This window comes from Engraulis encrasicolus, chromosome 20 (genome assembly GCF_034702125.1).
Source record: "Engraulis encrasicolus isolate BLACKSEA-1 chromosome 20, IST_EnEncr_1.0, whole genome shotgun sequence".
NCBI classification, from domain to species: domain Eukaryota; kingdom Metazoa; phylum Chordata; class Actinopteri; order Clupeiformes; family Engraulidae; genus Engraulis; species Engraulis encrasicolus.
The window spans coordinates 21,639,066-21,666,565 of record NC_085876.1 but is presented as its reverse complement, the minus strand read 5'-3'; the positions used below and the strand labels follow the sequence as shown (position 1 = coordinate 21,666,565).

The 27,500-nt window shown below is 43.3% G+C and overlaps 1 protein-coding gene across 1 annotated transcript in view; it reads right to left on the bottom strand.

Annotated features, from left to right (window-relative positions):
• csmd3b (CUB and Sushi multiple domains 3b) overlaps positions 1 to 27,500 on the bottom strand; it is an 810,903-nt gene that overhangs the window by 628,985 nt on the left and 154,418 nt on the right. The window contains exon 4 of the mRNA XM_063186185.1: positions 27,426 to 27,500. This exon is cut by the window's right edge and continues 120 nt beyond it. Within this exon, the coding sequence (XP_063042255.1) occupies positions 27,426 to 27,500 (75 nt within the window). The remainder of the gene's footprint in view (positions 1 to 27,425) is intronic.

Below are 27,500 nucleotides of genomic sequence, written 5' to 3'. Positions count from 1 at the left end.
GGTATGTGTTTGGGAAGACTGTCAAAGTGGCACAATTTCAAAGAACACAATCGAGCCAGTTTCACAAACCCTTAATCCTCCCGCTAAATACTCTCGTGTCCTTCCCTTCACACAGTAGTTCTCAGCGGCAGCTCTGCAGCACAGGCCAAAACGCACACGCGGATCACTTGTAATCAGTGGCGGCAAACGCACTGTTAGGATTTACAACTGCTTTCGCCTGTCTGTTCGCGCTTTGAGTTTTATGCGCACGTGTCGGGGAATATATGACATTACATGTTCATAAAAAAAGGCGCTGAGCCAAAGCAGACATGAAACCTACAGTAGTACGGTATCCATGACGACACTGCTCGACTGAACGTGAACGGCAGGATTGGACTGGGACCACATACCAGCCGGGGCATTTTTGGCATAGAACATCCCTCCGTACTACAAGTATGAAGGCTCAGTCCACTGTATATTAAGGATGCATCAGTGATCCGTCACAACTAAATTGTGGGCCGATCTTTAAAAGGGTATGCCACTATTTTGGGGCTTAATATAGTTAAAATCGTTGGCCAAGGTGTATAAAGGTGGTAAAGTGTCTTATTTTTCATGTAAGCCGTTGTCTTGCTTTAAGACAAGTTAAAGGAGGGAGTATGTCGCTAAGCTAGTGAAAGTCAATGGATCCGTGTAGCATGTGGCATACCCCTTTAAGGGATGATTTGAAAGAAACAAGCAAAAAACAAAAAAACAACCGCAACGGCGCTGATGACTTGGCCCACCGGGAAAATGCCCTGTATGCCAGATTACCAGTCCAGCCCTGGTGAGCGGTCACCTTTCTTCTTTCTCTCGCTTGGCTCAGATGTCTTGTGAAACGCGCGAATGGCATTCTCTGTCTCTACTCGGACCTAATTTCCCTGCCTGCAGCTCTGAAACATCAATTGAGTTGGAGTTATACCACAGATCATGTCTCTCCAACATTGACTTTCATTATTGCCCATCTATTCTTTCATTTCAGTCTCTGCCCTTTTTTTTTCAACTTTCTCTCTGTCTTTCACACGCACGCGCACACACACACGCACACACACACACACCTTCACACACCTTCTATCTCTCACCCACACTCACCTTCTCTCACATACACATCTTTCTCTTTTCTCCCATGCATACTCTTTCCCATGTCTCTCTCTTTTTCTCTCTTACACACATGTAGGCCTACATACAGTACACGAACCCACACATGCACACACACACACACACACACACACACACACACACACACACACACACACACACACACACACACACACACACACACACACACACACACACACACACACACACACACACACACACACACACACAAAAACTCTCACACACACAGACACACAGACACACACACAGACAAACAGACAAACAGACACACACACACACACACAAACACACACACACAACGCACACACACGCATGGACGCACACACGCATGCACACACACATACACACACACATTCATGCGCACGCCGCACATTGAACAATTTCTTTTGACTATGCGGTGCTGAGAATACACCTGCCAGGCTATCACTACAGATGTGTCACAGGACAGGGGGCCTCCAATAAACTGTCAAAGTCCAACTTTTTGATGGCCAACCAGGCAATTAGTGTCACGTCAAAGCAAAAGACTGGAACCTGGGTGTGAAAAATAACATGCTCAATGATGGGTTTTTTCCCCCTTTTGTCCATGTTGTTTCTTTTTTTAATGCTTCTACTCATCTCATATCGTACTTGTTATCTCCCTTCATCATCCATTTAGCAAATATGTCTTTGATTTTCAGATTTTAGTAAGAAAGGAAAATAAGAAAGGAAATAGGACAATTAGCGAAGGTGATTCATCTGTGCGTGACATGACAGGTGACTGATATGACGGGTGATTTTGCAAATGCTGACAGACTGCACGGCTCTCATGTCGTCTCACCATGCCAGTAGTTGGTACGTGCCATAGCGAAGGGGGTGGGGGGTGGGGGGCGGCTACGGCAAGCCGTCACCAAAAATCATGGCAAGATCAAACGTCCACCGGTGACGTCGGATTAGGGGCGCAGCAGAGCCAGGAAATTGCCTTTGGCATACCCCGCATGTACTCTAATAATGCCATTGTACCGTGCCACACTTCAGAAAAATCTGTACTTTTTATAAAAGCTCAATTTGCATCAAAAGCTCATTAATGTTTAATCATTGCGGAGGCAGTCGTGCATATGCTTTATTTTATTCATTCATTTTTTTTCCACTTGTACCCCCTGTCCTTTCAAGTGTGACGGCGCATTACCATACCTGCGTATGTGAGGGGCAATACCAATGGAAAAATATGACACCTCTTTTTTCCCCTTTGCTCATTAGTGTCAGGAATGCCAATCACCCACCTGTGCCTTAGCAACTCATGACACTTCCAGAACATGCCATATGGATGAGAAACATACTCAGTGATCAGCATGCAATGAACAGTGATTATTATATAAATAACCTTGATAACTTCAGGACTTTTTTTTTTTTACTTTGTGTACGTTCATTGTAAATGTACAGTACAGTACATTCTCTCTCTCTCTCTCTCTCTCTCTCTCTCTCTCTCTCTCTCTCTCTCTCTCTCTCTCTCTCTCTCTCTCTCTCTCTCTCTCTCTCTCTCTCTCTCTCCCCCCTCCCATGGGGCAAGAGCCTAAAGGCTTTAACTTCTTCCAACATATCTTTGGGAAAAGAAAACAAAACACTGTGGGATAAAACTAATCTTGCTTTGCTTAGGGAGATAAGAGTTTCACTTTGCTCTGTGTTTCAAGGTCTTTTCTCCAGTATTTAAATGTGTAGCCTATGGATTCTACAATATATCTGTGCTGTATTGTGTACGGTACAGTTCTGTTTGTTAAAAGCGTGTGTGTGTGTGTGTGTGTGTGTGTGTGTGTGTGTGTGTGTGTGTGCGTGCGTGTGTGCGTGCGTGCGTGCGTGCGTGCGTGCGTGCGTGTGTGCGTCTGTCTGTCTGTCTGTCTGTCTGTCTGTCTGTCTGTCTATCTGTCTGTCTGTCCGTGTCCGTGTTTGCATGCATGTGCAGTCGCTTGTCTTCCATTGTGACTTCAGACTGTACAAAGCCCACAAGCAATGGCTCATACAGTAGTAAAATGCAGCCAGAAGAGGAGAAAAGAAGACAGCTTGACGAATGGGCCTAACGGACAAGACGGCATAGGCTACTACTATATGTTAGTTCATACAACAGCCCTGCTGTATTACAGTATATACCCTTGACCCTATCTCCTAATACACTCTAACTTGGTGGGTGAGAGAAAAAAAAGATCTGCTGAAGAGGTCCTTGATAATGTAGAAAGGGTGAAACCAATGACTACAGTGTCATCAGTTGGGCCCCGGTTCGGTTGGCGTGACGCGATATGGCTTGGCAGTCACTCGCAACAATGAGCCGATAAGCATTGAGTAATGCATTATTTCTGCCCCAGCAAATGGGATCAGGATAAGGAAGACGAATGGAACGCTGAATTGGTTCGGCGAATGATGCTTTGGAATTCGGAGACAGTCGCTTCTTGGGAGTAAATGACGAATGGCAATTAAGACTGATGGCTTGGATGAATATTGAATACTGTAAGTGCACGCGTTTGAAAGATGGCAGCACAGCGGTGCAGCGGTCAGGGCCGGATTAAGATGGCCTGGGCCCCCTAGGCTACAAGTTGATGTGGGGCCCCTCGGAAAGCAAATTTGTCCATGTGACAAATTTACATGGACAGTGTCATAATTACATGCTAGGAATTAGGGACAACACGTCTACCAACTGTACTCAACATGACAGATGAATATTTCAATATTGCATCTTGTCATAATCCTGCAGTTTCTCACTTTTGACCAATCAGGGGCCCCATGGCAGGTGGGGTCCCCTAGGCTGCAGCCATATCAAGCCTGTGCATTAATCTGGCCCTGGGTGCAGTGGTGGAAGAGAGCAACCGTCGCCGACGACAAAAGACAGACCGACAGACGGACGAGAAGGATCGGTTGAGAATACGTAAACGATGGCTGAATGAGAGACCCCTGAAGAAGAGGTCTTTCATGTTTTGTCTCTCTGTTTTTGTCATGTGTGCCATCAGTGACGGAACAATTGCACACAGGGCCCAAGGGTAAAACACTGATAGGGCCTCCCATACTACCTGCCATGGTCACAATAGGGCCCCCAACACCCATACAGGAGGGCCCTGGGCCCAGCGGCAAATGCCCCGCTTGCCCCCCCTATAGCTCCGTCCCTGTGTGCCATTGTGAGAGCATGTCAGGTATACTGTATTCCTGTAAGTGAGAAGGGGGAAGAGATGGACTAAAAAGCTACCGCAAGTCATCCATGTTTCACCTGCGTCACCACACGTCTTTCGTAACAGACTGGTTAGGATGAATGAAGACCAGGCACCTTGTCAGATTTAACAGAAGGCTATAGAAACCAAGTGAATGGAAAAGAAACAAAAGCTTTGACATACAGGAGGACCCTTTCACACAAATCACCATTCATTCAACCATACCCAAGAGCTCTCCCTGGGCTGTACATTGACATTCAATTGTACTCTATTATATTGGATGAAAAATGTACCTAAATATAATCTGACATGTACTCGATCCCACTGCTGCACTGAAATATACATGGGGCTAATTCACATGTCTCGTATGAGCCAATTACTGTAATAAGGCAAGCTGATTAGAGTAGTCAAGTTCTACAGTAAAAACCTGCTTTAGTGTCCATGCTGTACTGGTATTAAGGTGCCCAAAGGGCCCAATATCATGTGGAGGAGGCCCGTTTCTTCAAGTCAAGGGCCCATGTGGGCCCCCTGCCTCGTATGGGCCCCCCTGCCTCGCGGGGGCTGCGGGGGGTATACTTTACGCCCCTGCAGGTGCCACTTATCTCATTGGTCATCAGCATTTACTAGATGCTAAAGCTAATGCAGACTTTTAAAATCACATTACATTACATATTTCGATACATGTTCTATGTATGTCTGCTATTGCCCAGTCTTGCACTTAATATGTCTGTAAGGGTATTGTATAGGTACTCTAGGTGTAATGTATGTGTACTGTCTATGTCTAATTGTGTATGTCCACACCTAAAGTTTATGTCTATGTCTGCATGGGAAAGTAAGAAACGTAATTTCAATTCTTTGTATGACCATTCCCTTTAAAGAAATTGACAGTAAAACCGACCTGACCTGACTTGACTTACACTTGCTGACACTTACTTAGAGTTATTTACCCGGTATTGGTTACAGTCCCTCGAGCAGTGAGGTGTTAGGTGCTTTGTCCAAGGGCACCTCAACCATGGAGTGTGGTAGCGAGAGGAAGGGTGGGATTCAAACCTGCAGCCCTCTGCTCTAAAGCACAGCTCCTTAACCATTAGGCCACTGCAGCACAATAATGTATTTTCGGAAAAAGTGCAGCTACAGAAATGGTTGGGTATGTGCGGCCCTCTAAAATGTCAATTTGTTACAATTTAAATGAATTTAGAACTAACCCGATGCAAGGGGTATTGACCGAAAGTGTTTTCCATTAAATTAAAATCCTCAGCGAAAATGTCTGTTGTAGGTATGGAAAATTAGGATTCATGTCAGCATGCAAAATGTTTTTGGCAGTGAAGAAGACGGTTCTAACTGCGACTGAACCCGACATGATGGGATCCTCTTTACCCATCATCACTGACTGTTAAATAAGAAAAACTCTGGCTCCCGCATTTACAGGCAAAAGCAAATATTTTTAATTCAATGCCTCCTTCCTTCCCAGTGAATTAAGCACAGCAAATTATCCGGGGCCTTCTGGGAGATCGCGATTCAGATGACTTCTATTAAACACCCTTGATTCATGCCTTTGAACAAAAGGCGGACCCCTGTAGCTCTTCAAACATCACATTAATGCCTTTGCACACACATTAAAACATACAGGGGATGCAGCAGTGTATCGCATGACTACCTCCTATTAGGGAAGCCGACAAGGGGGGGCAAAGGGTACAGTTGTCCCGGGCCCAGGGATAGAGGGAGTCCAGAATTGGGTTCTCATTGCATTGTATACACATGTGAGTGGGTGGGGCCCTTTCAGATGACTTTCTCCTGGGCCCAGTCAAAGCTGTCAGCAGCCCTGCCTCCTATCACCCCCACCCACCCCACCACCACCCACCACCTCCATGACGACTATATGAATAGCTGCGCACTGTAAATCCTGTAGTGAACCCACAATAAGGATACAGTGTGTGCATACCAGAAACGTTATTTTGACATTTTTCTTTTTTTTTTCTCATGACCTTTTCATCAACATCCCTTTCCTCACCAAACCGACCACCACCACCACCCTATCAGAAAACATTTAGATGGTGGGATGGATAGTAGATACGACAACAATGCAAGCGAGAGAGAGTGGAGGAAGAGGTGGCGCGGCTGGGCTGTGGGTGTTGGGTGAGTGGGTGGTGGTGACGGGTGTATGCTTTTGAATCGCCACATTGCAACTGAATATAATTATCTATGTTTATTTATTTCTCCTTCATCCTTTAGTCAAACAAAGGGAGGGGACAGGGGTCCCTCATTCATTATGCAATAACGTTGTTGTGTGTATCATATTGCGCTGTTGATGCAGGGAGTGTTTGTCATTAATAATAAAGACGTCCTGTACCAAGTTAATCATTTCGGCATTTTGTTTTTTCAGTCATATTTTATTTATGGCCTCATTTGTAAGTCAAATAATAATAATAATAATAATAATAGAGTATGTATGTACGTAAGTATATGCTTTCGCAATTATTGTAGCTCGCGGTGCAAGACAGAAGTGCTCATAATGGTCAATATTTATGCAGCTTTTAATATAGAAAAATAGCAAAATGAATATTTAATGGAAAATTAAATCAGACTCTCCAGGTCTGTGTCATTGTATAGAAAAGTTTGCAAACACCATGGTGAATGAAAAAAAAGGCTGCAATGTAATATCCGGTCCAGAATGTACAAGGGATTTCTTGCACCTTACAGTGTCTCCAAAAACTTCAACAAAACTGAAGTTGGCTTCCTCTTAAGGGCCGTACACACACGTCGCTGCTATTTACTCGCTACTTGCTCACTCGCCTACTTGCCACTCGCTCTGGGTGATTTTGTTTACTGGTTGTCATGGTTCCCGCTGTCCGCGCCAATAACGTCCGTACGAAACAAAATGAAGGCCTACGCTGTTTAACGTTGATCGTGTGCTGTGCACAACCATGCATATGAGCCTTTGATGGTGTACACTGCATTGGATGTATTTTCCTCAACACTTCAAAGTGTGATGGCGTGCAGAAGTTGGGTGGTCAGAACGCCACAGGGGCAACGTCACCTGTCAATAATCTGTATCCTGCATTCCAATTGGTTACTCGCTTAACTCGCGTCGCTCGAAGATAAAATAAGTTTATCTCGGAACCCGCCCACATCGCATCGCTTGTACTCTCCTCGCCTACTCGCCAGCGAGACTCGCTGGAACACGTAGACATTCTATTGACTTCATCCGCTGAGCGAGTAACTAGCAGCGACGTGTGTGTACGGCCCTTTATCCTCTAGAAATTTTTACCCCCCCCCCCCCCCCCCGTCTGTCTATTTGTCTCTTTCTGTCTGTTTCTCTCTGTCTCTGTCTGTCTGTCTGTCTGTCTGTCTGTCTGTCTATCTGTCTCTTTCTCTCTCTCTCTCTCTCTCTCTCTCTCTCTCTCTCTCGCCCTCACACACACACACACACACACACAAACACACACACACACACACTCTCTCTCTCTCTCTCTCTCTCTCTCTCTCTCTCTCTCTCTCTCTCTCTCTCTCTCTCTCTCTCTCTCCTCTAGTCAAGAAAGAGCCCAATCCATCAGTGAAAACTTTCAGAGTGACCTTCCTCTGGCTCAGTGCTGAGGTGAGTGGCACTTCTCTCCACAGCACCGGATCCACACTTCGACCTGATCCATCCACAGGTGACAGCTAGGACTGCAGATTGACACAGTCAGAACTGCATAGCCGTATCCTATATCCTCGTTGGGGCCCTCAACTGTCCCCTGAAGGGAAGCCAACAGAGGGGGGTAGGACTGCAGATTGACACAGTCAGAACTGCATAGCCGTATCCTATCCTTGTTGGGTCAACTGTCCCCTGTAGGGGGGATGAGGTGTACAGGTAGGACTGCAGATTGACACAGTCAGAACTGCATAGCCGTATCCTATCCTTGTTGGGTCAACTGTCCCCTGTAGGGGGTGGTTTAGTTGTCCCGGGCACATGGAGAGAGGGGGCCCAAAATTGGGTCCTTACGGCATTGCATGTGTTGAGCAGGGGCGCCTTTCAGATGACTTTGTCCCGGGCCCAGCCAAAGCTGTCAGCAGCCCTGGTCCCCTGTCCCTTTTCTAGTGACAGCAGGAGTAACATCCACGACAGTCATCAGGAAGTTTACCTGCCAGGTGACTGACAGACTTTACAGTAAGATAGGCAGTTGCAGTGGAGATACTGTAGAAAAAGATATGTTTCATGGCTTGTTATGCGAATGTACTCGGGAAGTCAAAAGGTCCTGTAGATCTAAGGGGTGCAAAAAAACAATGGAGCACCGAAGTCTCCGCCCCTTCCGGGCAGCTCATGGGGCTGGGAAAGTGAAAAACTTTGAACGGGCTGTAATGGACTGATCAATCCTATTTTCAGATCCACTTCATATTCCTCATTAGATCACACATATGTTGTACCTCAGAGTTAAGGATAACCAATGGTCTGATTGCTGACTTCTTGTCAAGCGATTTGTGAGTTGTGTGCTTGCAAAAATATGTAATCATTTGGACTACACAACAGAAGTCGCATGTCTGATGTGCCGCCACTTTGGCCGGGGTGCAGCGGTAGGGCTGGTTGCAAACCTTCAGCCTCAGGTTCACATCAACTTTCTCAATCAAATTTCTGTAGCCTCTTAGTGAAGATGGGGTCACCGGCGGGCCTATTCACTATTTGCTGAAAATACTCAATTACATCACAACAACATTGCTATGACATTACCCAGAACCTTAAGTAACAGATCAAGACATAGCCATTACAATTTTGGTGACAGTAAAGTTATAACATAGGCTCTGCGCTAAGGGGTTAAAATCCATTGCCATCATATGTGAAATCCAGAGCACATACCAAGCGGAATCAGTATTTAGCTGGACTCGCTCTATTCACTCCCATTCACTCCCAATTAATATTTTGCGCCCCATGGAACGGAAGTAGAAGGGCGTGACTTAGGTGCCCTATTTAACTGTTCACAGTGTATTTTTTTTGTTTATTACGTATTATGATCAGTATAACTAGTATTCAAATAATAGAGTATTATAGGCTATAATTATGAGTAGTAGCCTATTACAAAAAATGTATTTCTATTGTTTCTGTTCTAAGTGGAATTTATTTGCAGTATTGTCATGGGGAGCACAATGCCCTCTCTGCCAACTCTGAAAATGTTGACTTAATGAACTCTGTCTGGCAGAAAGCCCTCATTGAGGGACAAACTTGTTGGGCTGTGTGTCCCGAACATCCTCTCCCATTTGGAAGTGGAATAAGGGCGGCAGCTTACATCAGCATTGTTCCACACTAAGTGCACCTCACAAAAAGAAACAAAAATGACACAATTGACTACATTGTCCATGGCAGTATGTTGGGAGTGATAGGAGCCAGCTTAAAGCAGACACAAGAGGTAAATCCGTGCTCACTACTGCAACCACTATTCAATTAAAGCCAGCAATACACTTGAAAGGAGCCGTACAGTTTGGGGAAGAAAAAGAAAAAGAAAAAAAAAGAAAGAAGCCAAATTGCATTTCAAATTTACACAATGAGCACAGTGCTGTGGTTCCTTCCTGCTAAGCCGGTCTTGATATGGATTTTGTGGAGCGAGAGCTTTCGCTACGAGTGGGTTAGCGTTAAACCAAGCAGCCGGATTTGTGGCTGGAGTGGTACTACCATGCATTTTAATGAGATACGCATCTATCCTCATTACCCGAGCCTGGGGGAGAGCTACCGGACCACTATCACCATGGATACGCAGACCTAAAGTAATTGCCTCATAGACTGGAGTTCTACTGCAGCTTCTAGGTGTTGCACGTATACACGCTGGGCTTCTGGTGGTGTTAGTATTGGGATTCTTTTTTTTTGGCAATTTGTTCAGCCAAATGAGACTCAAATCATTAGGGGATCTGTTGGAAGTGAGAGAGGAGAAGAGGAATCTAACTCTGACAGAGAGAAGAAAAAAAATACCCTGGAGGTATGTCAAAAGGGAAGGGTTTGGAGTACAATGAGCACGTGTGTATATCTGAAGCAAGACCACGGCTGTCAGTGCCTTTTTGATGTTTCTATTATTGTATAGTCTATTATTGTTCTGTTATGAATATCGTGTCTCAGTGTCATCCATGAAGTCCTACTTAAAATAGATCAAAAACAGCTTTAAAAGATGTCCAGGATGTAAAGTGTTTTAGGAAGATGATGAATTATTTAAGGATGACTTGCATCTTGGCCCAAGTAAAACTAAGTCACCATGACCGCGGAAGAGGAAAAGACAGTGGTAGAGGAAGAGAAAATTAAAACACTAGTAGTAAGACATTACAAAGTTAGCACCATGAAGTTCATAAAGGTTGGAGCAGGCTTCACCCAACAAGTTTTTCTTCTTTTGAGAGTGCTGACCAAAATATTGTAAAACTGAAAAATGAGAAAAGGTCGCACCATGCATAGGTTCTTTATTATTACACTGACACATTTCGGCGTTCTGCCTTCCTCAGTGTGCAGAGCACACTTTGCAGAGCACACTGAGGAAGGCAGAACGCCGACATGGGTCTGTGTAATAATATAAAAAACTATGCATGGTGCGACCTTTTCTCATTTTTCAAAGTTAGAACCATGTAATATCATTCCAATAGTGTTGTAATTACATTTGTAAGAGTACTTCCACTTCTATTTATACAAGGCTTGACTTGACTACAGCCCTGCTAATACCTCCACTTCTCAGCCCCTCCTCGCCCGGGCATCTCCTGTGCTCTTGTGTAGTACAGTGGTTTTTAACATTTGGGCCAGGGGGGCGCTAGGGGATGCAAGGGGGTCTGCGACAAGATGGGAGAAGAAGAAAAGCAAAACAAAATACCGGTAAACAATTTAAAAAAATCAACGTACACCAAAATAAAGAAAAATAAAATAAACAATATTCCCATCAGTTAAGAACTGCCGTAATAATCTGTTGCATTTCAAATAGTATGGGACAGCCCATGAGGGGCCTGAGCTGGAATCCACTGGTATATGAGGGGCCTTGTCATGGTAAAGTTTGGGAACCCCTGGTTCAAGCACAAAGCACAAAGCACCTGGGGTATGACTACTTACACCATGGACTTTTTTGTTTTTCTTATTCCTCCACCTTTTTCCCCCTTCTCTTTTTCATTTATTTAACCTCAAGGCACATACAGCAAGAGGTTGGAGGCAGGCAGTTGATGACCATAAAGGAAAGGCTTTAAACAAGTGACTTTCAGTTTGTAGACACTGCTGGAGTGCTGTGTCCCTTTGCCCCAGCTGTCTTTGTCCTGGAAACTCTGAAAGTGCTGAGGAAGACAGGTTTTTTTCTGTTACACATGTACACACACACACACACACACACACACACACACACACACACACACACACACACACACACACACACACACACACACACACACACACACACACACACACACACACACACACACACACACACACACACACACACACACACACACACACACACAAACACACACTTTCTTCCACTCTATCTCCCTCTCTGTCTCTCTGTCTCTCTCTCTCTCTCTTTCTCTCTCTCTCTCTCTCTCTCTCTCTCTTTCTCTCTCTTTCTCTCTCTCTCCATTCCCCTTACAGCTTGTCTCCACCTGTCCAGCTCTCCAGCAAGATATCAGTCATTTCCTGATTTCAATTTTGAGTTTTTGTTAGGTTTAATAAAATGTTCATTTCCTTCTGCAGTGGTCCCTGCAGGTGGTTCAAATTCAACACAAGCATAACATAATGCATATTGAGTCTTTGTATATTTTCATTTCCTTTTGTTTTGTGTTTGTATATCGAATACACAGTGAAAGGCCGACGGAAGTCAATTATGCCATGCACCAGTTATTATGCAAAATTTTGTAGTTACCGATATGTCACTAGGGTACATGAAACCAGGCAACATGAAACGGATTATGAATAATTGGTTTTGTTTTATCTGCTAATGTATTCAACTGGCAAATCAGAAACAAAAACAAAAGCAAACTCTCTTTTTTAAGAGAAGCGGGTTGTGGGAGTTCACAGAGAAGCTTCAAGACGGTGATATTGCGGTAGGTTCTGGTCCATGCTTAGAGAACCTCATTTTGCTGATTTTTTTTTAACAGTAACTACATTTGTACATCCTTGACTGCTGGATGCCAGGCTCTTTAGCAAACTCTCTTGAGCTGACTGTTACTAAATATGATTTTGAAACCGTGAAGCTGGGGAAAAAAAACATGTTTACTTTTGCTCATTTACATTCTATGACAAGCTAGTTTATGGGCGCAATATGTTGCATCTTGCAAGCATTCTGGAAAGCGTGGGTATTTATGTGAATATTAATGTGAATGGAAACATGTGGCGCATATTCAATCTAATCCTCTGAATCTTTCCGAGATACATTTTCAACTTCAGATTGCAATATGCTTCAAATATATTTCTGTCAACACTCGGCCGTTTGGAGCAGTGTGAGAAAGGAGACTAATTCAGTTGCAAATTACCATGGAATAATATTTTCTTCTCTCACTACACTTGTCCTCAAAACAAAGATGTGAAACATATTATGGAATCATTTTCACAGTGTTACAAATGGCGATTGTATGATACCAAACAAATTGCGTTTGTCTTTTGGTGATTGATATTGGGCGCCAATCTATGATGAGCTTTTATCTTGGTTCAATACTATACAATTTATCATGAATGTTCTTGAAATTTACTTTAAGGAGAACAAATATTAGGGAATGAAGTGGATGATTATTTTGTAGGAACAGTGAAATTGCGTTTGTTGCTCTGCACGTACCCAGAGAAGAATGAGCTCATCTATAACAGCAATTACACCCAACATCCACATACTGTATGCTGGGAAAAAAAGCTAATAGTAGGCTGGTTACGAAAGATATTCTAGCTCTGACAACTAGCTTGTATCACTGTTGGTCTTATGACAGGATGATGGAAGATATTGCACACATAACAGAAATAAAATGAATGATCTCTAAAGAAACTACATCCGTAATTATTACAAGGGTACTCATGATGTATTGGTTAGGGTGCTGGGACTGCAGATGAGAGGGTTGCCGGTTCAAATCCCATCCTACATCCCCCTACACCTCCCTCCATGGCTGAGGGGCCCTTGAGCAAGGCACCCAACTCCAAATTGCTCCAGGGACTGTTAACAAATACCCTGTCAATAACTGTAATTTGCTTTGGGTAAAAGCGCCAGATAAGTGGAATGTAACGCCAGCAAAGTGGAATGTAATATTAGCCTAACAGAACGTTGATGTATTACTGCTCATCATGAAATACCCAAATATGAATGCCACGCCTTTCTACATTGTATACCAGCCAAGAACAAAATAGAAGTTAGAGAAAATGCATTGTTGTAGTGCAGCATTCCCCCCTCTGCCTTCAGTCCCATTAGAACGCAATATGTCAATACAAATAACAAGAAATGTCATCATTGTGTACTTACATCACAACAGGCATTTGTTTACTGCTGACCGGCCATCTAATTCAAGTCGGACAAATTAGACTAGGTTTTTGCCAACCACAAGAGTCTTTGAAGGGATTTTTTTTACTTTTAAAACAAGCAATTTCCCTTTTTAAGTCTGCCAAGTTGTGTCAGCTTCGAGGATATCTACGATATATTAGTTGAATGACCAAAACAAAAGCTCAAATTTGTTTGTGCACCCTTGTTGGTGCAAAGAGAAGAAAAGAAAAGAAAAGAAAAGAAAAGAAAAGAAAAGAAAATACAAGAAAAGAAAAAAGAAATCTGGCTTAAGTTTTCCACTCCCTCTAATAAACAGAATGAGATTATTTTTGGACAAGGCATACCATGGCACTGGGTTGTTGCAATGGGCACACTGAAATGTCACCTGTCACTTACTGCCTCTACGCTGACATAACTGAATCCAAACACCTCAAACCCCAGCAAAACTTGGTCTTGAAAATAGAATGTCTGGTTAAAATGGGTCATTGTCAATACCATATGTTTTAATTTAATTAACTTTATTTTTTGGAGCTTATTCTGCAGTGTGCATACCTACCTAACTGTCTGACACTTTTCTCTAGCACCTGCAACAAGTGACTTTGGATGTGCTCACCCTACCCAAAATGACCATTGTAAATACCACACATGAGCCAAATGTACAATTTCCCCATGCACTTTGTCTCTTTAACCATGTCTGATTGTAGTATAACCACAGTGGCCATGGGTGTTTGTTAAAGGGCCTAGAAAAGTTAAAGACATATGTTTAATGTTGTAATGAGAGCCCAATTTGAAGACACGTGGTAAAAAGGCAGATAATACTTCCTGAGAGTCAATGTCATGCCCTCAATCCATATCATAGCCTATTAGATGCTAACTCCGCTAATTATGATGCTCTGTGAGCACCGCACTGCACTCCACTTAACCATCACGTTTCTTTAAGCAACTCACTCGAACATAAGTAAACATCCCCGGGGAGCAATTAGTTAATAAAGTATCTCGGAAGAAAAAAGTAGCCTCAGCCCTCAGACACAGATGAGTCTCCATACCGTTAGTGCTGCGGCACTTAATGGAGGCTTACATAATTTGAAGAGGGTTTGGTAAGAATGGAGACGTGTGTGTATTTGTGTGTGTGTGTGTATGTGCGCCTCTGTATGAGTATCTTTTTTCTGTTTAAAACAGTGTGTGTGTGTGTGTGTGTGTGTGTGTGTGTGTGTGTGTGCGTGCGTGCGTGCGTGCGTGCGTGCATGCGTGCGTGCGTGCATGCGTGCGTTCGTGTTTGTATAGGCCTTCGTGTGTGCAGTCTTGGTGAGCTTGGGTTAAAAATCACCCTCAAGGGCCCATGCAAGTCAAAGTAAGCTCAGTCAGTACAGTACACTCAGAATATGGCTAGCTGTCACTTAGCATCATGTTCTTAGCGATGACTGAATAGCCATGTGACATTGCCAACCACACGCCACCACCGCACTTACATAAAGGCTCCTATAGCCACACAGAAGCACTGTACCAGTGAATCATTTATCACTAATGTCTCAGCATTAAGTCGACTGTACTGTACACATCACAGAAAATTACCCGTAGTTCTGTCAGCGCATAGCATTCGCTAACATGACAGTTGTGATGTGTGATACAGTGCAATTCTCAGATTCAGCCGTCACTTCACGTTATAGCTAGTAAGAGAAAAGGGCGAGGGGACTACAGGGATTTACATTGCTAAACAGGTAGCTGCTGAATGGCTGTAGGAAACAAGATGGAGGCCAACAGTGACAAGGAATACATTGCAGTAAGATACAAAATGTCTGCCCTTTGTCCCTATAAGAGATAGCCCCATAGTCATCCTACAATAGGGCCATGCTACATCAACATCCTGTCACAGGAGCTATTTATTGGGTGTCAGGTGATCATTGCTAATACCCCCAAAGGAAATGATAAAATATCATTTTTTTAGCATGCATACTGGGATTGTCAGTGATCTCCAGGCCAGTGCAAAAAAAAGACAATTTAGCCTAATGTATGTATGGACTGTCGGTATATAACACATGTGCTATCTGGCGCAGACTCTATCAAGAAAAGTCAAAGGAGTCACTTAGTGGCAATCATAGAGGGGTCGCGATCCCCATTATTTTCATGGACTCACTGAAATGAACTGAGGCTAAGCCATTGTTTCATATCTATTGGCTGCCTGCCTATTGGCTGTGATGTTGCCAGAAACTGTCAAAAAACTCAGGGATCAAGAATATACACATGGACATTAGTGGGGACAAATGATTTGGAGAGGGGCTCTGTGGCACAGCACGCTAAGTCCCCCACATTTGGGCTTGCATGCCCACCCACGGGGACCCCGGTTTGAGTCCGGCCCGGGTCATTTCCCGATCCTCCCCTGTCTCTCTGTCCCATACGCTTCCTGTCACCATCTTCCACTGTCCTGTGAAATAAAGGCATACAAGCCCCTAAGAATATATATGAAATAAAAAAAATGATTAGGAATGAAACCCAAGCCAATGAATAGCCAGGACAAAGGCAGAGGATATTACAATATGAATAATGTATGTGAGCATTGTATTTGTAATCATAGCTACTATACAAACTTTATTTTACTTTGCAAGAAATGGTTTTGGTGGTGGTGGTTGGTTGTGTTTATTGTGTCTCTCCGAGCTGATGCACATGACTGTGCTGTGTTGTTTTTGTGTTCTTCCTTCTCCCCCGTCATGGGCTTGGTGGTGAAGACTTACGGTAAAGCCCTCTTAATCTCACCCTGAACTGAGCTTGCATGTAATACGGAATGGCATGCTGAGAGCCTTGCTGCTGTGAAGTTCCTTCTTTCTTGTTTGGCACTCACGAGCAACAACGTCAACAGAACTCACCCCACCCACAAAAAACACGCACACACACAACCTTGAAAAGAAATAAGTCTAGCGTTTTTTGTTTGCTTGTTTGTTTTTAGTGGGTTTTTTTTATCCTGCTTCACAGTTCCTTAGCTGCAGCAGTATGGTTGGTACACAAGATGCCTCAAGTGGTACTGGCCAATTTATCCCAATGCTGCCAGAAAATGTTTGTTTTCTGCTCTGTCCCTCCCTTGGCAGAGTCACCCAGCGCAGCCCAACTTAAAAAAAAGTGGATGAATGGATTTGACCTCTAAACATAATAAGTGAAATGCATGCACAAATTCCCCAGTGCACTAGGGCTGTGACGATTTTGAATCGAATCGTGATTAATCGTGATATGCAGTAAATATACTGTATCGCGATGCAAGGGCTCAGTATCATGATGTGTCCTTTCAAAGTTCTATTAGCCTTTAGTCCAGAAAACAACCACATGATATGTAAGGGTTAACGTTCGGCGAGAAGGTCGCTACCGTGGAATAGCAGCACGACAGAGAGAATCTTTAGACCCCGACGCGGAGCGGAGGGGTCTTGTTCTCTCTGAAGTGCTGCTATTCCACAAAGCGACCGACTCGCCGAAAGTTAACCCGCTTATTATATGGATATACTTAAATGATTCACACATGCGGGGTCATTTCTTTAGACCTATTTAATGTTAAGATTGTTGCTGCGCAAAACAAAACAGTGCCGTTGTGGAACACCGCTAGGCAACAGCTAGGTAGGCTAGCCAGGACAACAGGTGTTGTCTATCACAGCAGCTGATTAGAGTGACAAAAGACCGGACCCCCTGCGGAATGAAACATTCGCTTTAGCCACTGACTTGTATACAAGCCAGTGGCTTTAGCAGTGAACGTCTTGTTGCCATTGACAGCGCCAGGACAACGGGTGCTGTCTATCACAGCAGCTGATTAGAGTCTTGCAGAGCTGTTTACAGCTCTGGAGTCTTGATGAAAAGTCGCTTTAGCAGTGAAAAGTCTTGTTGCCATTGACAGCGGTCTGTTATAGACCAACCCGTCCGTTATCGAAAAATAACAGACGTCCGAACGTTGGGGAGCCCCGTTGAAATGAATGGAGCATTCGACAGATGACGTCACAACCATATAATAAGTAAGGGTTAACGTTCGGCGAGAAGGTCGCTACCGTGGAATAGCAGCACGACAGAGAGAATCTTAAGACACCGACGCGGAGCGGAGTGCTGCTATTCCACAAAGCGACCGACTCGCCGAAAGTTAACCCGCTTATTATATGGATATACTTAAATGATTCACACATGGCGGGGACATTTCTTTAGGCCTATTTAATGTTAAGTCTATTACAGTTTTTAATGTCAAAAGATTGTTGCTGCGCAAAACAAAACAGTGCCGTTGTGGAACACCGCTAGGCAACAGCTAGGTAGCCAGGACAACAGGTGTTGTCTATCACAGCAGCTGATTAGAGTCTTGTTGAAAAGTCGCTTTAGCAGTGAAAAGTCTTGTTGCCATTGACAGCGGTCTGTTATAGACCAACCCGTCCGTTATCGAAAAATAACAGACGTGCGAACGTTGGGGAGCCCCGTTGAAATGAATGGAGCATTCGACCGATGACGTCACACCATATAATATGATGTGATAATGCTCCCAAGCTTCAAATCATCATCATTATTATTTTGAAACTTTATTATTAGCCTTTTTCAACCTATTCTATGTATAAACTATCACAGTTTGTATTTGTATTTTTATGGTTTAATGTAGGTAAAGGTGAAAAAATGAAATTAATGAAGTACATATCTCAAGGCATCACAATAATACATGTATCTCAATGCATCGTGATAGCATCGCATCGTGGCATGTGTATCGTGATGTGCATCGAATTGTGAACCTCTTGCCAATACCCACCCCTACAGTGCACTGAGGGCACAAGCATACAGCCGGCTTCTGTATTATGCAACCAGGTGTGGACGTCTACGGTATGGTGATCTGGCAATGTGTTGGCAATGTCAGCCTGGCCACTTAATGGTGTGGCCTTCAAATCACCTGCATTGTGTTCAACAGAAAAAAAGAAAAGGAAAAAAACAACAACAGAGATACTAGACGCCTGGTGCTAGGGGAGGTGGTGGTGGTGGAGGAGAGGAGAATGGTGCTTAGATGCCTCTGGTGATAGGGGTGGTGGTGGTGGTGGTGTTGGTGGGGAGAAGAATGGTGTTGAGAGTCATTATTTTTAGGGACATGACCTCATTTGAGAGTCTCTACCTCTCCCGTCCCAACCCCCACCTCACCACACCACACCGCCTATATCCCCCCCCAACCCCGCCACCACCCTGCTACTGTATGTCCGTGCATATGCTCCAGTCACTGTGTGCTTTGATTTTAGCGACTCATGAAACTGCTCTGCACAGTCAGCAGTGAGGTCTAAAATTACCAGGGCGCCAGCCTAAGCTATTCAACGATATGATATCCCAAATTATCAATTAACTTGCATCTCCACGGCTCAGCGGCGAGGCCGGTGTCAAGGGGAGCCAGTGCACCTGGGATCGCATCTCGGCAAGTTTGCTGTGTCATACTTAGCATTCTGTTGTTTGCTTTGCCGGCATGCAAAATGTTGGTGTGTGTGTTTGTGTTTGTGTTTGTGTGTGTGTGTGTGTGTGTGTGTGTGTGTGTGTGTGTGTGTGTGTGTGTGTGTGTGTGTGTGTGTGTGTGAGAGAGAGTGTGTATGTGTGTGTGTGTGTGTGTGTGTGTGTGTGTGTGTGTGTGTGTGTGTGTGTGTGTGTGTGTGTGTGTGTGTGTGTGTCTGTGTGTGCCTAATTGTAAAAACGAGAGTTTATTGTGTGTGTCAAAAGTATTGGGCTGACACACACACACATACTAGACAGTGGGCACACAGACACAGACACAGACACAGACACAGACACACACACACACACACACACACACACACACACACACACACACACACACACACACACACACACACACACACACAGTCACACATATTATTATAGCCAGGGCTTTGAACCAGTTCAAGGAACGAAAACGAAAACCGGGAACTTTTTGTATTTCTCAGGGAACAGAAACGAAAGCGGAAACATTATTATTTATGTTCTGGAACGGGAACACTTGTTGAAAAATAATGGTAACCGGTTAATACCGGTTTTATTTAGTTCCTCAAACAAACAAAAAGTAGGCCTAATTGCTTTCCTGCACACGTTACTATGACAGCTGAGGTTCACGTCCTGTGCAACATCAGACATTCGCTGACTGAATGGAGAGAGAGCAGTGGATTACAAAGTCTCCACTCCACATCCTAAATAGCTTAAGGGAAACCACTGTCATACAAAAGGGCCGAGTTCCCATTGTGTCGTTGTTAAAAATATTGCAGAGAAGGGTGTTTAAAGCGCACAAGAAAGTTCTTCGTTAATGGGCATTCATGGCCGCTTCAAATGCAGATACGAACAAACTCGCAATGTCAGTCACAGCGCTCCCCGTGACCCAACTCAGTGTGGAGAGCGCATTTTCATATTTGAAGTTTATTCTTTCTCCGCTTAGGTCATCCTTGAATGACAAAATTCTGGAGGATAGCCTATTCTTTTCATCCGCTTGAATAAACAGTTTGGAATGGCTGACCCATTTGCACTTCCGTCTTTCTCGATTAAATAACGTCAGATATGGGGAGTAGGCTAATCAGCTGACAGGAACGAAATTAACCGTTCCGGGAACAATATTTTTTTGTTCTCTTTGTTCTTGTGGAACTCAAAAATGTTATAATTCCGTTTCTGTTCGGAACAAACTGATTGGAAAAAAATATCGGTTCAAAGCCCTGATTATAACTACAGTAGTATGCTTAAAATGACTCTCTCTCTCTCTCTCTCTCTCTCTCTCTCTTCTCTCTCTCTCTCTCTCTCTCTCTCTGTAATAGTGGTGAATGTGATGTCCAACACTGAAAGTGCATGCTGCCCTAACAGCCCCAGCGTCTACTCGTCAAAGCAAATCAGGATGGAGCTTCCCTATTCTACTATATTCTATTCTACTGTATTCTATTCTATTCTATTCTATTCTATTCTATTCTATTCTACTCTGCTCTATTCAAATCTATTCTATTCTATTCTATTCTATTTTATTCTGCTCTATTCTATTCTATTCTATTCTATTCTATTCTATTCTATTTTTTTATTTTTTTTTATTTTATTCTATTCTATTCTATTCTATTCTATTCTGCTCAGTTCTATTCTATTCTATTCTATTCTATTCTATTCTATTCTATTATATTCTATTCTATTATGTTCTATTCTGTTATGTTCTATTCTATTCTACAGTATTCTGCTCTCTTGTGCTCTTCTGTTGTGTGTCTCATTGTGATGCTCACAGTCCCCTCTGTGCCCTAACGTGACAGATGACATGGCACTGACGGTAATGCTCCATAATACCAGGGCTGGGGACTTGTCAGGCTCGCCTCGCCCGGGATACGAGGCGCGCGCCTGGGCAGAGCAACCTGTGTTTCACCCGCTGTCATGCTGATTTTACAACTCGCCGAAGCAAGCCTTAGCAGAGACCTGCCGCAGGCACTGCCACAGTTAAACAGGCACGCCAAGGCATTTCTGAATAGTGCTTTCTAGGCATGCTGGGATGTTTGGGGCTTGCTTTTTCTTTTTTTTTGATCTGCTCTTAACGCTCTTCCGTGCCAAGTGTATGGTTGGGGGGAAATGTGTGGGCAAAAGCAATATGAAAAGTGTAAGTTGTTCTTTCCAAGTTAAACCTGTTTCCGCTGTCATTTCTGATCCATCAATTTGTAAAACGGCAGAGAGGCACTTTCGAAGCCATCACACATTGAAGCTATTTCTTTTGTCGCCCTCTATGTCACCCAATAACTTCAACACGGAAATGAGTGTTGGACCGTGTAGTGGAACGTGTAGTAAACAAATAACTACTATACATGGGTTCTAAATTTTTGTTTTCCCCTGACTGTGTGAAACTTAACCTCTGATTGTTGGAAACCGCTGTCAGTCAAAAAATTAGCTCATGTGGTTGGCTGCCAGTGTCTTGCCCCTCCTCACAATACCGTGTTAACAAACACGGTGAACCCATGTATTGTATACTTGGTACTATAATTCTAATATTTTTTGTAAAAATGCAAATAAAACCGTTTATTCATTACATCTGAGCAATGAAATGTGTTTTCATACTAGTCATTTGAGTTTCCTAAACACAACAGCTTTGTAGTTACTCAATGTAAGTTGCGTCATACTGTAGGCACTCAGTGTCCCTTGGTCTCTGCTACAACCTACAACCTTTAAAAAAGCGTCGATCATCCCCCCTAAATATTTTTAAACATGTTTTTGTGCCTTGCAAAGTCGAGAGGATTGTCATTAATACACCATGAATCATGCACTCTGTCGCTGAGCTTTCATCTCCAATCTTTTAATTTTATGCCGCATAAAAACCGGATTCCAAAGTCCATTTTTTTCAACACTCAAACTTTGCAATGATTGGATCCTGAAAGGGCATAATTACATTTAGATTTAAATATGGTGATTCGCGGCTTTAGACAAAGTGGAGTACAGTCCAATCTGCCAGCTGTTTCATTTCAACTTTATTTGATTGAATTTGGCTGAAAGTGGAGTTTTCCATTAACACACACACACACACACACACACACACACACACACACACACACACACACACACACACACACACACACACACACACACACACACACACACACACACACACACACACACACACACACACACACACACACACACACTAAATTCTGGGCAGCTACACACACACACACACACACACACACACACACACACACACACACACACACACACACACACACACACACACACACACACACACACACACACACACACACACACACACACCCTTGCATTCTGGACGGCTGTTTAACTTTCATTTGTATAAAGCACTGACGACAGCTCCTCTGTCTGCAGGGCTGAAGCGAGTGTTCGTTCCTCATTTGTAAAGGGAAGAAACAAATTTGACCACCGCAGTAAAAGCCACCTCGCCCTAATGCACGTCACAAAGACAGATTCGAATAGTTCAGAGTGCACAAAAGATTTGCTTTAATTTGCCATCTGGTTTAATTGGATGGGAGGGAAAAAGGGACATTATGGAGAAATATGGCCCATAACATCGCGGCCCGTTGTCTTGGATCAGAGGGGTATAGTGCTGCGGGATGAGGATGCTGAATGCCATGCGCTCAGCAACTCTTGAAGGTCAAATCAAAGTCACCATCTGTAGAGTGGTATACTGTAGTCCCTTCTGCATAGCAGACAGTCTACTGCTTTTCTTTGCTGGATTCTCTGTGTTTCCTATTTGAGCCCACACTATCTTGCTACTGAGAAAAGACAAGAATGAATATTTCAAGGGGAATTAGCTTCAAAAGATTTATTCTTACACTTACACGGCGGATAAAAATGGTTCTTGGTTCTTTGTGCTTTTTGATTTGTTTGCGGTGGACAGCACGGCATCTATTTTTCAACACTACAACAGGACTTTTGAACAGGAGTTGTGCAATATTTTTTGATGCATACTAAATTATTATGACAAGGCCTCTGAATCACGATCACGCCACGAATCACTACATACGTACATCGCATGTCCCCTACTCACCTGGATGATTAATATTTATAGTTTTTAGCAAAAACCAAGGACTGGCAATAAAATAAAATAAAATCACTTCATCGCAAGCCCAAAGCATACTGAAATATTAAAACATCCTCCAGTGATGTCCACTCATAAAATATACAAAGAAAAGCTCAAGCAAGAAATTTTTCATGACCTTAAAAAAAATAAAAAAATAATGATAAACTTTTTAACACCAAGGTCTGTCTAGAAGAAAGAAAGTCTGAATGAATGCAAAAGAGAGCGGAATATGGCCCCCATTTTATTTTCACTAATCTGAGACCAAACCCAACCTGATGAATTTAATGTAATGGCCGACAGCAACATATTAGAACTGCATGATACAAACGATGCAAATGAACCCTTGAGTGTGACCTTGCAGATGAACAAAGAATGCAAATGACCCCTCAGTCAGAAACTACAGGCCTCACACATGACTTTGAATATTCATACCTATCATTGGAAAGTACAGGGAAAAAATGAGATCATAAAGTATGTGTGAATAATTAAGCATAGAAATGTCTCGACCATTAAAAATGCAATGAGCCACATTATGCTTTGAGAACACAGCGATATTGGCGCTTGAATTATTGATCAGTGATTGAGGGTCAAGTGGAGAAATACATGCACAGAGTGTACGTACACTGTTCATGTTCGTGGTGGTGAACCTTCGGTGCTATCCGTTTTCATTTAGCTTTGAAACAAGGAAAACGGCTAACGAACTGAACTGCGGGCTAAAAATTTCCTACACCAGCGCCGGTAATGAGGCCAGATCAAGGTCTTTTGATCTCGTTTTCAAGACTGATCTGGTTCAGTCTCCGGCCGAAGATGTCGCTGACCTCTTTTATGTCCACGGTAATGCCAAGGCATTGATCATTACATTACGTGCCCGGATAGAGACTTTTTTCTAGCCCACTTTTACTATTACAAGGCCTACACCTGGCACTACAGGGAGAGGCCAGAGAGAGGAGCCTGTTGTGGAATCATTATTCCCTGTCGATAGGCCACAGAATGCATTGACATAGCAGAATTATATGCAAAACGTGAAGTGTTAAAATACAAAAAAGGCTAAATCTCAACAAAACGATCTTCTATAAGAGCAACTTATTTGATGTTGAGATAAGCCACGAAATCTATCGACACACTGCTTTGAATTGTTTGCAAAACGTGATGTGTACAGTAAAAAGAGAATGCTAAATCTCAACAAACGATCTTCCATCCGAGAAACTTCTTTGATATTCAGATGCTCAATTTCTAATCGTTGCTTCACTCACCTTTTACCAAACGCCTCTCAATAGATAATGATTGATAGAGATGCCATGATGGCGGCCAAATCGCCGCTACACCTGGGCAATTTTAAAGTCCTTTGGGGATATGTCATTATAATAAAGACATTTCAACAATATTTTATGTGGGCCTTGGTGAAGAAAGGTTTTTTTTCTTTTCAAATATTTGTTGGTCATTTATGTTGACAAGGTTTTTTTTTTGTTTCAAAACCCATGTGCTTAGTCGACATTAGGCGCCTGCAGGATCCTGTCGGGAGCTGCTATTGCCATTTGCACAGCATACTGTATATTCAAGCTCAAGGCTTTCACATTACTCTGCTGGACCAGGCAGGAGGGTAGGGTAGGGTGTGTGTGTATGCGGCGTATACATGTGTGTACATACGTGCTGGTGTGCGTGGTTGCCTGTGTGTGTGTGTGTGTGTGTGTGTGCGTGTGCGTGCGCATGTGTGTGTGTGTGTGTGTGTGTGTGTGTATGTGTGCATGTGTGTGTGTGTGTGCATGTGTGTGTGTGTGTGCGCGCATGTGTGTGTGTGTTGTGTGTGTGTGTATGTGTGCATGCGTGTGTGTGTGTGTGTATGTTTGTGTGTGTGTGTTGTGCATGTGCGTGTGTGTGTGTGTGGTGTGTGTGTTCCTGTTTGTGAATGTGTGTCTGTTTGGGGGTGCAGCCGAAGATGATGCAGCTGCTGTCATCTCCCCCTGCTTATTTAAATGCAGAGTGGTGTGTGTGTGTGTGTGTGTGTGTGTGTGTGTGTGTGTGTGTGTGTGTGTGTGTGTGTGTGTGTGTGTGTGTGTGTGTGTGTGTGTGTGTGTGTGTGGAGGGGGGGTGGGGGGGTGACGGGACACTAGTGGAGGGACTCTTATTTGGAAATGGTCATGGCGTAATGCACACTGTAATTGGGCCCAGCGCAGGACAATAAATCTTAATGTGTTTAAAAAACAGCGGCAGAGGGATAGGAAGAGGCAGTGTGTGTGTGTGGGTGGGTGTGGATTGGCACAAAGGGGACAAAGGGTGTGTGTGTGTGTGTGTGTGTGTGTGTGTGTGTGTGTGTGTGTGTGTGTGTGTGTGTGTGTGTGTGTGTGTGTCTTTGAGAGACCACATGACCACATGGTTAATCTGTGATGTCAAAAAAGCGATTCTTCTGTGACTGTGTGCTTTATTCGACAGAACCACACAACGACACCACCAGCTAAGTGAAGCTAACAGCATGTCTCCTATGAAAACAATCAGCAGTGCAACTATCATGGCCTCCCGCTATGAACGCAGTTACATGCCAGGAATATCCTGATTTTCATATATATAATTTTAGCCTTTATTTGATAGGACAGTTGGAGATGGTGACAGGAAGCAAGTGGGGGAGAGAGATGTGGGAGGATCGGCAAATAACCTAAGTCGGAATTTAACCCGGGTCGCTGGTATAGTAACCCTGTGCCCTACCGTTGGGCTGGAATATCCCGATTTTAAATGGAATTGTGGCAGTATTTGCTGTGCACATGAATCATGTAAAATCTTTATACCGGTTGCAGAATGCTGTTCCACATTTGTACCTGGAACATTCCGGTACCTTTTTAAAAAGAACATTCCGGTACCTTTTTTAAAACGAATACTGACTATACTCCGTTCAAAACTAGAATACTCTGAGCATGTAACTGCATTCATTGAGAGAAAGAGTATTCATGACCATTCATGCGGTCTGCATGATGAGGAATTTGTGCCCATCAATCCTCATGGGCGGAATTGGTACAAAGTTATGTACAGAAATATTTTATTAATTTGTTAACTGTAGACACATCAGTGATAAAGCACATTAATAATATGTTTCTGTATTCAAATCAGAATCGATACCAAATTTGTTCTCATAAACTACTCTGAATGTCTACAATGTTTCTTGGAAAAAAATCTTGGAACATGTCTTGACTGTCTTTATTTCACTGAATTGTTCTGATGATGTATGATATTACAAGTCTATGTCGTCTCGCAGGGCCAAGGCCTCATCCATGAAAACGTCAAAACTGCATTATGGACCCTAATTTACTGTAAATGAAAGCTCAGTGCAAAGTTGGAAAGGAAGCTGAATGAACATGATGTAGAAACTTTCACTAATTTGAACAAGCTCCTGTTGCCTATGGTCTCGGTGCAATGCCCCGAAATGTTAGCTATGGTTAATTTGCTGGACTTCATTAATTACAAATGTTTGTGCGCCACTCTTAAGTTTGCACTCATTATGTTTATTGAGGGACTTTGGTAAACAGCCTTACTAATTAATACATTTTCCTAAACTTGCTACTCTTTACTCTTTAAAGATGACCTATACCCCAAACATCTACAAACAAACACACACACACAAGTTAAATAAAAACATTCTGAACTTGTTGACGCATACACAACACAACCCCAGTTATAGTAAGTCCCACACATCCCATGCAAACAAGCATTCACGATCAACATTCAACACACAGTGGCAGACATACAGGTATTGACAAGAATTACCCCATGACAAAAAGAAAACAATAAAGGGTTACACTAAACTTGACACCAGCGTCAGACGGAGGACATAACAGTGTCATAATAGTGTCAAAACAGTGTCATGACACAGTCATGGGCGAGTCATAAATAAGATGTCACGCTTCATGGTCAGGAAAATTTGACATTGTTTGGGCTGTCTTAACCATAAACGAATGTCACTTAATAACATTCATGAAATGTTTTTAATATTGACATAATGTTTATGCCACATGAATGACTGCATTACGACACTGTTATCATAATTGAATAAATGACACTATTATGTCATACCTATGATGACGGTGTCAAGTAAAGTGTTACCCAATAAAGTTGTACGGTCAGTCGGACGGTTGGTAGACAGAGCGAAGCGGCGTGACTGAGCGCCACTGAACTTACCTCGGCAGATGGGGACGGGGAAGTCCCAGACGGCCATGTTGGCGGCGTTGGTGACGCAGGTGAGCTGGGGGTGGC